This window comes from Chiloscyllium punctatum, unplaced genomic scaffold (genome assembly GCF_047496795.1).
Source record: "Chiloscyllium punctatum isolate Juve2018m unplaced genomic scaffold, sChiPun1.3 scaffold_91, whole genome shotgun sequence".
In the NCBI taxonomy this organism is placed as follows: domain Eukaryota; kingdom Metazoa; phylum Chordata; class Chondrichthyes; order Orectolobiformes; family Hemiscylliidae; genus Chiloscyllium; species Chiloscyllium punctatum.
Window position 1 is genome coordinate 109,846 of NW_027309825.1, and position 12,983 is coordinate 122,828.

Consider the following 12,983-nt stretch of genomic DNA (forward strand, 5'->3'; position numbering starts at 1 on the left):
AAGGTTACATTGTGTGGAAGGAAAATTCTGGATATAAACAAGAATTTTACAAATCGATCTCCATTCTATCTGCCCAGGTCTTGCCTACACCGCTGTACCTCCAGAGGACTTTCCTTTTATTTTGATGAGTTCAAGTTAATCTCAGCCGCTGTTTTGTACTTGTCAACTACTTGTTAACGGGGGTTTGCCGTTTCAGAATGTAGGTTACCTTATTGTGTACCTTCTCAGAGTTCAGTGTTTGGGGTCCTTGTTGGTTCACCCTGTGCTTTGGTATATAATGCAAAATTACAGAAAAATATTAATAGCAATTTAAGGTAAAATGTTAGGATATTGGAAGAACAGCTCAGGGCATCAAGTTTGGCAGAGGGTTGTGGGACAGGACATGGAAAGCAGCAGGGTTTCCAGAACTTCTCATCTCTGCCTTCCCTGATTGAAATCAACCTGTGATTTATCATTTTTGAGGATTGTTATTCATTAATATCGGTGTGTCAGATAGATCTCAGTCTCAGGGAGGTGTGACGTGCTTCTTTGTTTTGTGATGAACTCAGGGGAACATACAATAGTAAGGGTGTAAACCCAAAGGGGTGAAGGAGCAGAGGATCCTCCATGTGTATGTGCACAAATCAGGGAATGTACCATGACACATGGACAGAAGAGCAAATAATCCCTACTTCATCAATAGAGAACAAACACAAAGCAATTATATTAAACTCAAATAAAACAGTCTCTTGTCTCACCTGGAATGTTGCATCTTGTTTCCGGAGCCATGTTTTTGAAAAGATGCGAAGTTATGAGATTGGGTGCGTGACTGATTCACAACATTATTCCTGGAATGATACACCTCACCAACTCTGAGAAATTGGGACTGTTCTCCTCTGCTGATAGTTTCCAGACTCTGTGAACAGTTGCTCTGATTGGTTCTCAATTCCGTCTTGCGTCACATAGATCCCAATGGCTGAATATTTCAAGTACTTATGAGCTCTGCCTGATCAACATCGACCTCTGATTTATTATTTGTGAGGGTTGCTGTTATCCCTGTCTCAGATAGATCTCAGTCTCATTCCCTGGGATTTGACAGGTGTGGTGTGTCAAATAGATGCCAGGAATTGTGATCCATGAGATTTAGGTGTGAGAAAAACTCCAGTCCTGAGAATCTGCCCTTGGATTGTGCACGTGTTTTGTCTGAATACCTGACTGAACGGTGACATTTCTGGCTGATGAATGTTTCGTTGGGCGCCTTAGGTGGCGATTTATGCATAACTAACCCAAGCTGTCCCCACATTGGGAGTACTTTTAGTTTAGACAGTGTAGAGTAAACTTTCAAACTCCTTTGCCTGCCTTTTATCGGCTTCTGGTGGAGCCAATAAAATTATCATTACGTGACCCGAGGTCGTGACCCTTTGTGCATAAGAGGAAATGTTCTCCAATCATTCTGCCTCTGGGGTGTTCCATCAGGCATATCGTGTGATAGATGTATTTACATTAGTGGGCTGCATGGTAGCGCAGCATTAAACTAAATGACTGGATAAAACACAACCAAACAGAACAAGTGAAAGCATTTGGCTGGGAAAGGAGTAGGATGTGGGAAAATGTATTATTACTGACTGGCCTTGAAGAAAGAATTAAGTAAACTCAAGGTTGGTGCATATTCATTCGAGATTTATTAACAATTTCAGAAAGCATTTTTATCCAAAAAGTTGATGTAAAAGCTAACAGAAGTGAATATAATGGCTGGATGCCACATTGAGATAAGAACACATGCGCTGTGAGCTGGGAATTTTCTGTACATCAGTAACAGTCACAAGAAAGGGAATACAAAGGCTCATCAGAAAGGGTTACATCAGTAACAGTCACAAGAATGGGAGTACGAAGGCTCATCAGAAAGGGTTACATCAGTAACAGTCACAAGAATGGGAGTACAAAGGCTCATCAGAAAGGGTTACATCAGTAACAGTCACAAGAATGGGAGTACTAAGGCTCATCAGAAAGGGTTACATCAGTAACAGTCACAAGAATGGGAGTACAAAGGCTCATCAGAAAGGGTTACATCAGTAACAGTCACAAGAATGGGAGTACTAAGGCCCATCAGAAAGGGTTACATCAGTAACAGTCACAAGAAAGGGAGTACTAAGGCTCATCAGAAAGGGTAGGTAACCATTCTGAGTAAGGAACTAATAAAAGCAAAACAAATGGGGCTTCAAACAACTGGGAAGGTACAAATTCTTCCAACCACAACCATCTCAAAGATATCAAAGTAAAAAGGAAAATCCATCAATAATTGTCTCAGTTACATGCTGATAAACTGAAGTAATCTCACTGTTAGAGTCAGCAACAGGACAGATTGTAGATTGGGAATTCAGAGACCTTGATAAGCAGATCAGGAAAATCAAGGGGGTCCACAATTCATTCACTTAACCTGGAAAAGAGAGATAAAGCAATGACGCAGATATTTATGATCAGGGACGTTCAGATTTAATGTTTATTCAATGGCACACTTAGACATTTCACAAAACATATTGGGCTGCTTGGCATGAGAAAGATGTGATTATTCTCACCTTCACCAGAGTGACGGCAGCGCTGTAGAAAATACTCAGGAAAAACAAGGTGATGAACGTGGAAGCAGTTGTCCAGATGTTGCTGTTATCATCCTCATAGTCTTCAATCCAAGTGCGATCTATTGAATCTATGAATATAAAGCCGAGAGAAACTATTTAGATTGTTTATTGATCCAGATCGATCTATCTGCATCCAAGTCATGTAATTAGAGAGCATTACATCTTCATAAAGCAGTCAGGTATTTCTCAAGTGTGACTCTTATCTGTATCTATTAGTGCATTATTGACTCTCAGCAAGAAATTACAAATACTAACTGCACATGTTCTTTCTTCATTGTCCATGTCAGAACGTTTTAAATTATTTTTCTTTCAATCTATTATTTAAGGATATTATTATTTGAGGAATGCTGATAACTAATGATTATTTTAATTGAATCATTACATTTTAAATATAGGCTGTGACAGCACTTTAGTTGAAAATTGTGGCCATCACTGAATAAAAGTTCAAATGTGGTTCTCATCTTTATGTATTGGTGACCAATTGTTTGGCAAATCATGAATATAAGTGACATCACAGTCAGGACATTGCTTCATATTTTTGTTTGTAGGATCTGTACATTTCGGAATAAGTGTTTGTACATGTGTCCCTTAATTTATTTGATCAACTGCTTGGTGTGTTTGATTTTCCTTTAATGTTTGTGTATGTGGTTATGAGAGTCTCTTACTTCACTCTTGCCCATGTTGGAGTCTGTGCGTGAATAAACATATTCCTGTTCCTTTCCTGCTGGTGTGCTCATGTGTTTGTGCACCTAAATTTTGGTCTTTTCACATTCTGTAAGCATCTTTATGCTAATATTCCACTTCGTTGCTGCCCCTATGCTTATCTTGTAATGTCTTTGTGAGTGTTCACTTTTCATTAGTGCTATCTAAAATGTGTGCTTATGTGTCCGTTTCAGATCCTACCTACAACTAGGTTATTTTCATGTTTATGCTTAATAAATGTTAGCATGCAATGTTATGCTTTGATGGATGTTTATATTTATATGATGATGTTTGCTTGTGTGGCAATCTTTCCTAAACCATCTCCTGATAAGCTTGTTTGTGTTATTGTTTGTGGATGCTTGCTGATGCTTGTACCCATTATCCTTATTTAATAAACGCCCCTCTATTTGTTGATCTATGCACTTGTGTGTCTGCATGTGAGACTCTGAATTTGTGTGTACATGTGATATTGTATCCATGCTGATCAATGTGGTTTAAAAATAACTAATTAAGCTGCCTCTGTCATTATATGTTTGTGATTCTGAAAATGGGAAAATTATGATATTAATATTTATCTCTGTGCACTTACGTGCCTGTGTGAGTTGACAAGTGGGAGGATATTTTTTGGAATTTGTATCTGTGTTCATGTGTGTATGTCTATACGCATTGTGTTGTATGAATGTAAATGTATTTGTGTGTTACCGTGTGTCTATGTTTCTCATGGTTATGTGTGAGTACCCCTGTTCATTTGTGCAAATGATTTTCATTCGGTATATGTGAGTTTTTGTATGAGCTTAGAGAGTGTTCAAGTGCCACTTGCATGTGTGCCTCTGTGTGAGTATGCATGTGTGACATCTTATCTATATGCACATTTAAGTGTGCACATAAATATGTGTCTTTAGGTGAAAGCTCGTATATGTGTCATTACGAGTGTATTTGTGATCATCTCTCTGTATCTGTTCTTATACCAGACTGCAATTTTTATTATTCTAATTTATTGTTCTAATTTTAATGGATTGCCCATAATTAGATCTGACCTTGGTGTTGTAGGAAACATTTCCCATTGTCATGGACAGATAAGTGTTTTATGAGCAACACTTCTGTTGCAGTGATAGAATTTCTGTCTCTGAGAGAAAAGGCTTGAGTTCAAATCCCCACTGCCCAAGAGATAACATTTCTGAATATATGTATTAGAAAATGTCGACTTGTGTTCTGTATGTGAAACAAAATGATATCAGGTATTCGAATACCAGAATTGATCCCATGTGCTCCAGAAAATTGAGACAAACCTATGGAATACAAACTGGGACGATGCAAACACCAGTTTTGGATTATGGGAATCAATGTTAATCATTTGTTAACAGAGCCAAGCATGTCCAACATGCTTCAAAGGTATTATTTTGCATGGAAATGTTAAATCTTTGGACAGTAAGCAAGAAACTGACTGTTCCTGTTAGTAACTGGGTTACATTACAGAGGACATCTTCCATGAAAACTCTTCACAGGGAGCACGAGGACAGACCATTCATCGTTCCCCTCCCCTCTGCTTCACGACAACTTATCTGTTGATTCTCTTTGGTGTGAAAGTGAAGATACATTCTGTCAACTCATGCGCTGGTGCAAGATCCCTGGCAGTTCCCCAGAAACAAAGGTTACATTCAAACTGTTCTGCACTATTTACGATTGGTATGTTCCAATCAAATTTAATTTTAACGTGTCTTAAATTTACATTTCCAATTGGTGCAATGTGGCAGTTTAAAACTGACATGAATTTTGTCAGAGTGTCCAATCGGGGGAATCAAGAACACCAAGTTCATAACTCGTGGTCTACCCTTGACATAAAATGGACATTGTCAGATTTTGTCACAGAGGGATTTAGGATGGATAAGGTATTTGGCGGAATCCTGCAATGAGTGAGCTTTACTCTGTCTCTGACCCAGGGTGTATCTGAGCAGAGAACATTAACTGCACAAGACACTTGTCCTAGACCTGTTAATAATCCACTTTAACTACACAGATGGAATGGAAGTCAGGGTAGGAAACAATTAATTCAGTATTTAACTCACAACTGGAGGAAAAAAAAACACTTCTATTACTTCTGTTGAATTATTAAATGCAACTTTGAGATTTTTATTGACATGAATTAACAGTGTCCATCAGTGCAAGCGAAATGTTTACAAAACTTGGTTTACCGCTGGATTTATCGACTGTTCTGTTGATGATCTTCAGTGGAATCGCTTCATGTCCCACCACACAGGAGTAAGAAGCACCGCTGGCCCACTCCTCCGCTGTAATGGATAACAGGCTGTACATGAAGAAGGAGATGTTGTCACTCTCCGCCATCACCTCAGTGTTCTTGTAGTTACTGGGATTCACCGGCTTGTCATTGTTTGTCCACTTGACGAAGATATCTCGGGGGGAGAAACCTCTCACTAAACAGGTGAGGGAGAGAAACCTCTGAGCGGAGATTTCTTCTGTTGGTGGCAGGAGGACCGACACTGATGGCTCCAGCGGATTAATCACTGCAAAATATTTGAGACAAATATAAATCAACCAAAAAATGCTGAACCAATAATCACAATTTCACTAAATATTAAAATATGCCATGTTTAATTTGGGATTTATTCACTTCCGTTTACTAAAGGAGCAGAATGGTACACATTCTGTCCAGTAAAAAAAAGTCGAGTTTAATGTGAAAGTTGCCTCCATGTTTCCAGCCCACAACAAGGACATTCTGTCCAACTGTCATTGCTGATGGTGACGTCACAACCCAGGCTTCTTCCCACTTTATCTGACTGAATCAGAATACAATATCCTTTGGTCCATCTTTTTCTTAATCAGCTACCTAGCTATCCTGTCTTCAGATGCATCATTAATACTCCCAATGGTATTTGTTCATTACCAATCACAGCCTGACATTGATGTAACTGGATCTGGATTACACATGGGATCCTTTGTGCTTTAATCTCACCGCTCACCTTTCTCCTTATGGATGGAGTCTCTCCGCGGAGTCGGTAGATTCTGATGGTACACCACACATTCAAAAATAACGCCACTCAGCCAGGCTTCAGTAGAAATGTCTAATTTGCTGATCACGCTGTTGGGATTCTGTCCAGGCTGGTCAGCAATCTCTGTTTTCAGAGGCTTCTTTTCTTGTTTCCAGGTCACGTTGACTCCAGAAGGAAAATTGGACACAACGCAGGTTAACGTCACCGTCGCCTCCAGTAAGACTTGTTCTACTGGCGGTGGGAGGATTTTAACTGTGTTAGAGTGGCACTCGGTATCTTCTATGAAACAAAAATCAAAGTCAATGAAAAATGCCCCTTTATGATACAAACAGTCAATCTTCAGATTACTTCTTCACAGGGTGAAGACACCACCTTCAAAATGGCAACTCCAACTATTGCTGAAACGATGCTTACTGTTGTTGATGTATTTTGATTTGTGATTACCTATAACATACCCTGTGTAATTACTCCTAAAGAACACTGGCTTTGTAACAAGTGAAACCTGAAAAAAAATAAAATAATCGAAGATACCATCATGTAACCCATGGAATTACCTTTCTTTCAGAGTCTGTCTCTCACTTAACACCATCTATTGATACTTGTGACAAGAGTAATCTCAATATAATGAGTTCATTTCTATGTTCATAACCCTTAGGTGCAAATGCTGCTGGTCATGCTGACTGCCAAATCACATCCTACATTTTAGTCAAATTATAATAAATAATAATTATTCTCTTTGCAGAGTTCTAACGTGTTACAGGAGCGGTGACAGCCATGGAAATTCTGTTCATTATATTTAATGTGATCAAAAACACTTTGCCTTATTGGTGTGATGTCATTCTCTAATTTATGTCATTGTTCCTCGTGAGCTGTGTTTGGAGTAGATCGGAAAACAAGACATTGAGTACAGCATTGGATATCGAGAAGGACACCCATCTCCTTAAGTCTTTCCCTCCATTCAGTTTGTTCATAACTGGTCTGTACTTTCACATTATTTACCAAGGTGCATTTTTAAATTTCTTCATAGAGCAGGGGAGAAAAAAACAAACAAAAGCGTCTTAAATTAATCTACAAACGCAATGGAAATGTGCACTAATTTTATAGACATCCACTACTCACTGTGTAAACATTGCTACCCCAAACCAGGCTAAATCAGCCTGTCTCGAGTTCCTCGTTCATTCATCCCTATTGGACCGTTCTTACCAGAATTTATTCTCCTGCCTCATCCACTAATTACAGAGAGCATCTTAAAGAAGCTCAGTGAGATCACGTTTATCCCAGTTGATGCGATACCCACTTGGACTGTGGTCTGATCCCATAAATGAAGTTAAAGAGCTCAGTACCAGATAAAAATCGATGTTGTACAATGTCCAAGGCCAACAGGTCATTCCTGAGCAGGGAATGAAGCATTGAACGCATTTTGATTTATTTTCAAGTAAGGGTCACTGCATATTTTAACCACGTCTTTTTGAGACCACAACATCATAAGATAGAGGATCAGAATAAGGCTGTACGGCCAATCCAGTGTTTAGATCAGAATGATGCTGGAAAAGCACAGCAGGTCAGGCAGCATCCGACGAGCAGGAAAATCGACGTTTCGGGCTACAGCTATTCTACTGTCTTCTCTAAACAAGAGCCGATCTATCTCTGTCTTGAATACACAATGGCCTGGCCTCCACAGCCCTCTGCAGCAACAAGTTCCACAGCCTCATCACACTCTGGCTGAAGACATTTCTCCTCACATCTCAGTTCCAAACGGTGCCCCTTTGACCCTGAGACTGTGCCCTTGGGTCCTAGTCTGGCCTACCAGTCAAAACATCTATTCCACGTTCACTCGACCTCAGTCTCTCAGTATTTTCTATGTTTCAATCAGATATCTCTCCAATATCCCCCCCTCCACCCCCAAACTTATCCTTGAAGCGGCCCTCTGAACGCCTCTCCCAGCATGGTCAGGCAATAAACTATTTAACAAAGCTCACTGTCTATATATCTATCTTCAACAGAGAGGAAACATGCTTTTCTGACTTGCCAAAATGTTGAGTCATGAGCGATGCTAATGTAACACTCAAACTGAAATGCGATATGTGGCATGTTGGGAAACGAGAAGCTGTACCGTACTGTTTACTACGCCTGATAAATGAGCGTGTTTGATTCACATCAGAGTTTAGAATGATTTGTAGCTCTCTCAGTGTGTGTCTCTTACCTTGGAGTGCGGTGATGTTTTTACTTTGAATGTTCTCTCCATGAGTGACCTGGCAGGTATAGACTGCGCTGTTGAACCATTCACCAGAAGGGACCATCAGCCGACTCGTCACCGAGAAGTTCCCATTTGCCTCACACACGGGAGACGTGAAGAAGCCAGAATCCAAGGGTCGGCCATTTTTCAACCAACTCACGGAGATTGACTTCGGATGGAAATCGATGATTGAACAGACGACGGTTGCAAACTTGCTGCTTGCGATTTCTTCACTGGAGCTCACAGTTAGGAGAAGGGTTGGTGGGAGAGGATCTTTAGGAAACACATTGCATAAATTATCTGACGAATTTCAGAACAAATACAATCAGTTCTCATATATTAATGTTTCTTGTGGTTAATGGATACAAGAATCATAATTGTACAGAGTGCTGGAGAAGCTGGGATCCACACAGAAAGATCAGCAGGACAATGTGAAAGGCTAAAATTATAGGACACAGCAAGGGAGTCAAGGAGGCATAGAAACTATAGGCCGGTAACATCAAAAGGGAGATAGCAACGTTGGATGGTATTCGTTTTAATGACAGAGTCTGATGAACAAGGCAGATGAATTACCGGCATAAATGAGGAAATGATGCGGTTGCTATCACGGAGACATATTGAGAGCGGCGCAAGAGTGGGCTATTCAATATTCCAGGATTTAGTGCCTTCAGGCGAGACAGGGAAAGATGGAAAAGGATGAGGGCTGGGGGTGTGCGGTACAGAATGTTGCTTCTGTCGCAATTCTGACAAGAGTATTTTAGGCTGTAAAGAGAAATGAAACCATTGATACCTCCTCGAACAAAGGCAAATGGACAGTACTTCAAAACCAAAATACAGCAAACGTAACTACTGGGAGAGTGCGATAGACCTTACTATAGGTCCAAAAGAGCAAGTGAACATACATGGGCAAATTTCAGAGAAATGTAAATTAAATAGGGGAATGAGAAAAGAGGTTTTTAACTTCCTCAGCATAGGCTTGGATATTCATTTTGTCAAAAATTTAGAGGGAGCAGAATTATGAAAATGCCCCCAGGAGAATATTTTAACAAAGTATGTGTTTAATACTGAGAATTTTAATCCAGACCTTGCAAGAGAGGGGTGAATCTGGACTTAACTTTAGGGAATGAAGTCGACCCAGTGGGTAAAACCTCAATGGTGGAGCACTTTGCAGACAGTCATCGTAAATCAGTTGGATTTCAGATTGTACAGCAAAGGAATAGAAATTGGCCCAAAGTTCTGAAAAAGGGAAGGACAATTTTAGTAAGATCAGGTAATGACTTGTCCAGAGTGGACTGGAAGCTGACACTTATTGGTAAATCTGAGTCAGAGCAGTGTGACACATTTAAGAGAGAGATAAGAAAATCACAGGGAGGACATTTCCCAGGAAGCCACTGAGTGGGACCAAGAATGCAGTGGGCTCTGGACACCAAAGGGCATGGAGGGGGAGATAAAGAGAAACAAGGGAGGCTTCCGGTCTATACTGAAATCTCAAAACAATAGGAATTAGTATGGAGTACAGAACGTGCAAGGGGGAGTTTGAAAGACAGGAATTAGAAGAGCAAAAGGGACCATGAGAAAATAATAGCAGTCAAAATAAAGGAAAATATTTTTAAAAGTTACACGCTAATTCATAATAAAAGAATTATTCTGGAAATAGTAATGCTCATTAAGTGTATTATTGGAGTGGAGCCGGAGGATTAGCTTGTGGTCAAAACGAACGTGTTGTGCCAGTGTTCACGAGTAAGAGGGACAATGTGGGGACAAAATCATGGAGGGGTGTTGTGATGTAGTTTTCCGAAATTAGGACACATGACGTGATGTTCTGTGTTGTCTTGCTGAATGAAAAGTGGTTATATTTCCAGGGCAGATGAAAAGTATACCGAGCTGTTGAGCGATGCAAAGGATGAAATAGTTGGGTCGCTGACAATAATTTAGAATTCCTGTCTGGCCACAGCAGTTGTGCCAAGTGAGTGTAGATCAGCCAACGTTGCACTGTGATGCAGGACGAAGGAAGTTATAAATAATGAAAACACAGATCTGTCAAGCTCATCTCAGTGGGAGGGAAACTATTGAGAAGTGAAATTAGTCTTCATTTGGAAGATAAATCAACAATTTTCAGCACGGTTTTATTGAGAGGAAGTCATGTGTAAGAATTTGATAGTAGTTTTCAGAGAGATAACTCGATGTCCAGATGATAGAAATAATCAGAGCCAATGGGATCTGAGTTAATTTGACAGATTGGATCGAGAACTCGCTGAGTGGTGGGAGCAGGGGATAATAGTCATCGGGTGTCTGCGTGACTGGAAATCTATGTCTCCTGGTGCTCTGTAGGGATTGGTTTGATTTCCTTGTTATCTCTCTTACATACTAATGATTAAGACTCAAATTTAGGAGGATTAACCAGTGAATTCACAGATGAAACGAAAACTGTCATGTTGGTAAGTCATGAGCATAATGGCTTTAGATTGCAGGAGGATATAAAAGGGTTGGTTGTATGTGAAGTGAAGTTGCAAATGGAAATTATTCTGCATAAATGTAAGGTGATGTAATTCGGCAGAAGAATCTGTGAGGTATGACGTTTTGAATGATGGAACCCTGGAAAGGCCTGAGGATCTTTGGTGCATGTACCCACCGATCCCCTATAGTACTATGTCGTCTGGATAAAGAGGCTAAGAAGGTGAGAGGATATTTGCTTTTATGAGCCGAGACATTGACAATGAAGAGTAGGGAGATGATACTGGAACTTAATAGAACACTGGTTAGGCCATACTGAAGCGTTGTATGCATGTTATCGAAGGAATGTGATTACACTGAAGGCAGTATTGATGAGATTTGCCAGGATCTTGCCTGGGTTGGAGGGTTTCAGTTATGAAACTAGTTTAGATAGACAGGGGTTTTCCTTGGAGCAGAGGAGAATTAGGGAGAAGATTATCATGATGTCTAGAATTATTTTAGGCACAGACAGGGTAAACTGGATGAAACCTTTCCCCTTGATGGAGAGAGAAGGGAAGGCCAGGAGCTTCCAAGTGGATCTCAGGGGAAAACAAAATCAAACAGAGGGTGGTGTTAGCCTGGAGCTCAGCACCTATAAGTCATGTAGAGACTGAGCCCCTCATAATAGGTATGAAGTATTGCGATGCATCCTTGCAAGGGCAAGTCACACAAGGCAATGGATCATGTGCTGGCACATGAGACTGGAATAGTTAGGTGGCTGTTATTGATAGGGGTGAACTGGATGGATCAAAGGGCCTTGTTCCTGTGCTGTATAAGGTGATTCTGTGAAAACGGTTATAAATAATGCCTTCTTCATATTAATCCCAAATGCTCTGTTTATCTCAGTTCCCACAACACATACCTGGACATGGCATTTCTTTGATGTTGTGTGACCCGCTGTGTTGAACCTCACAGTAGATTTTGCTGGAACAATCTGCCGCTGACCCGGGCAGGGTTAACTGGCTGCTCAGGGTGTAGGTTCCCTTCTTGTTTCTCACTGATGGGTAAGTCTTCAATCCAGTCGTGATTAACTCCCCACCTTTCTTCCAGGTTACCTTGGTGACGTCAGGGGAATAGTCCATCGCCAAACAACCAAAGGTCGCAGAACCGGTGTCGTGCTCCTGACAGGAGGAGACCAGGCCATAAAGCGTGGGGGAAGATGGTGTCTCTACAATAGAATGACCAATTGAGCATGTTAGTTTCTGTCCATTTGACCTTATCAGTTACTCAAACGTATCCTCAGCTGTAAACGTTTGCCAGTCTGCTCCCACTGAGTCTACAGCACAACTGAAGTTTATTTTTGTTTCCTACCGGTTGCTGATCATGATCATTGGTTCCTTCTTTAGAAACATGCCCTCGACCTTGACCATTGCCATATAATTTAGGAAGAAGAACATCCTGATCCCACCCCAGTAACTTTGAAGATCTCACCAACTGACACTTTCACTGGATTGCTGTGAAGAGCAAAGAACTTTCACAAAATACAAACCAAGGAAATGCAGATTCATCAAAATTCTACTTTTTTTTTATTTCAAAAATATACTTTATTCATAAATGATTTGATGGTCTGTACATTGGATCATGCCATACATATGTCCATATTTACAAACACAGATTCGACTTTATTCTTGTCCTTTACAATCCTGTGCATTTTTTCAATCTTGTATATATACATATATTTGGCTGAGGCATCAGCAGAGCCCAAAAAAACGTCTGTATGGGCCCCCTGTTCTTCTTTCGGCAGGCCGATCTTACACGGTGGTCTTTCCCCACCGCGCCTTGGCGGCAGCTGCCCCAAGCTTCAGCGCGTCCCTCAACACGTAGTCTTGGACCTTGGAATGTGCCAGTCTGCAACACTCGGTCGGGGTCAACTCCTTCAGCTGGAAGATCAACAGGTTTCGGACCGCCCAGAGAGCGTCCTTCACCGAG

At 40.7% G+C, this 12,983-nt stretch overlaps 1 gene segment (V, D, J or C); it reads right to left on the reverse strand.

Moving 5' to 3' along the window:
- Positions 1-2,218: 2,218 nt before the first annotated feature.
- Positions 2,219-12,222, reverse strand: LOC140471508 (Ig heavy chain C region, membrane-bound form-like). The segment is given in 6 exon segments: positions 2,219-2,416; positions 2,556-2,683; positions 5,510-5,839; positions 6,296-6,604; positions 8,529-8,834; positions 11,917-12,222. Coding segments are annotated over 6 exon segments (1,302 nt in total).
- Between the last annotated feature and the right edge of the window lie 761 nt (positions 12,223-12,983).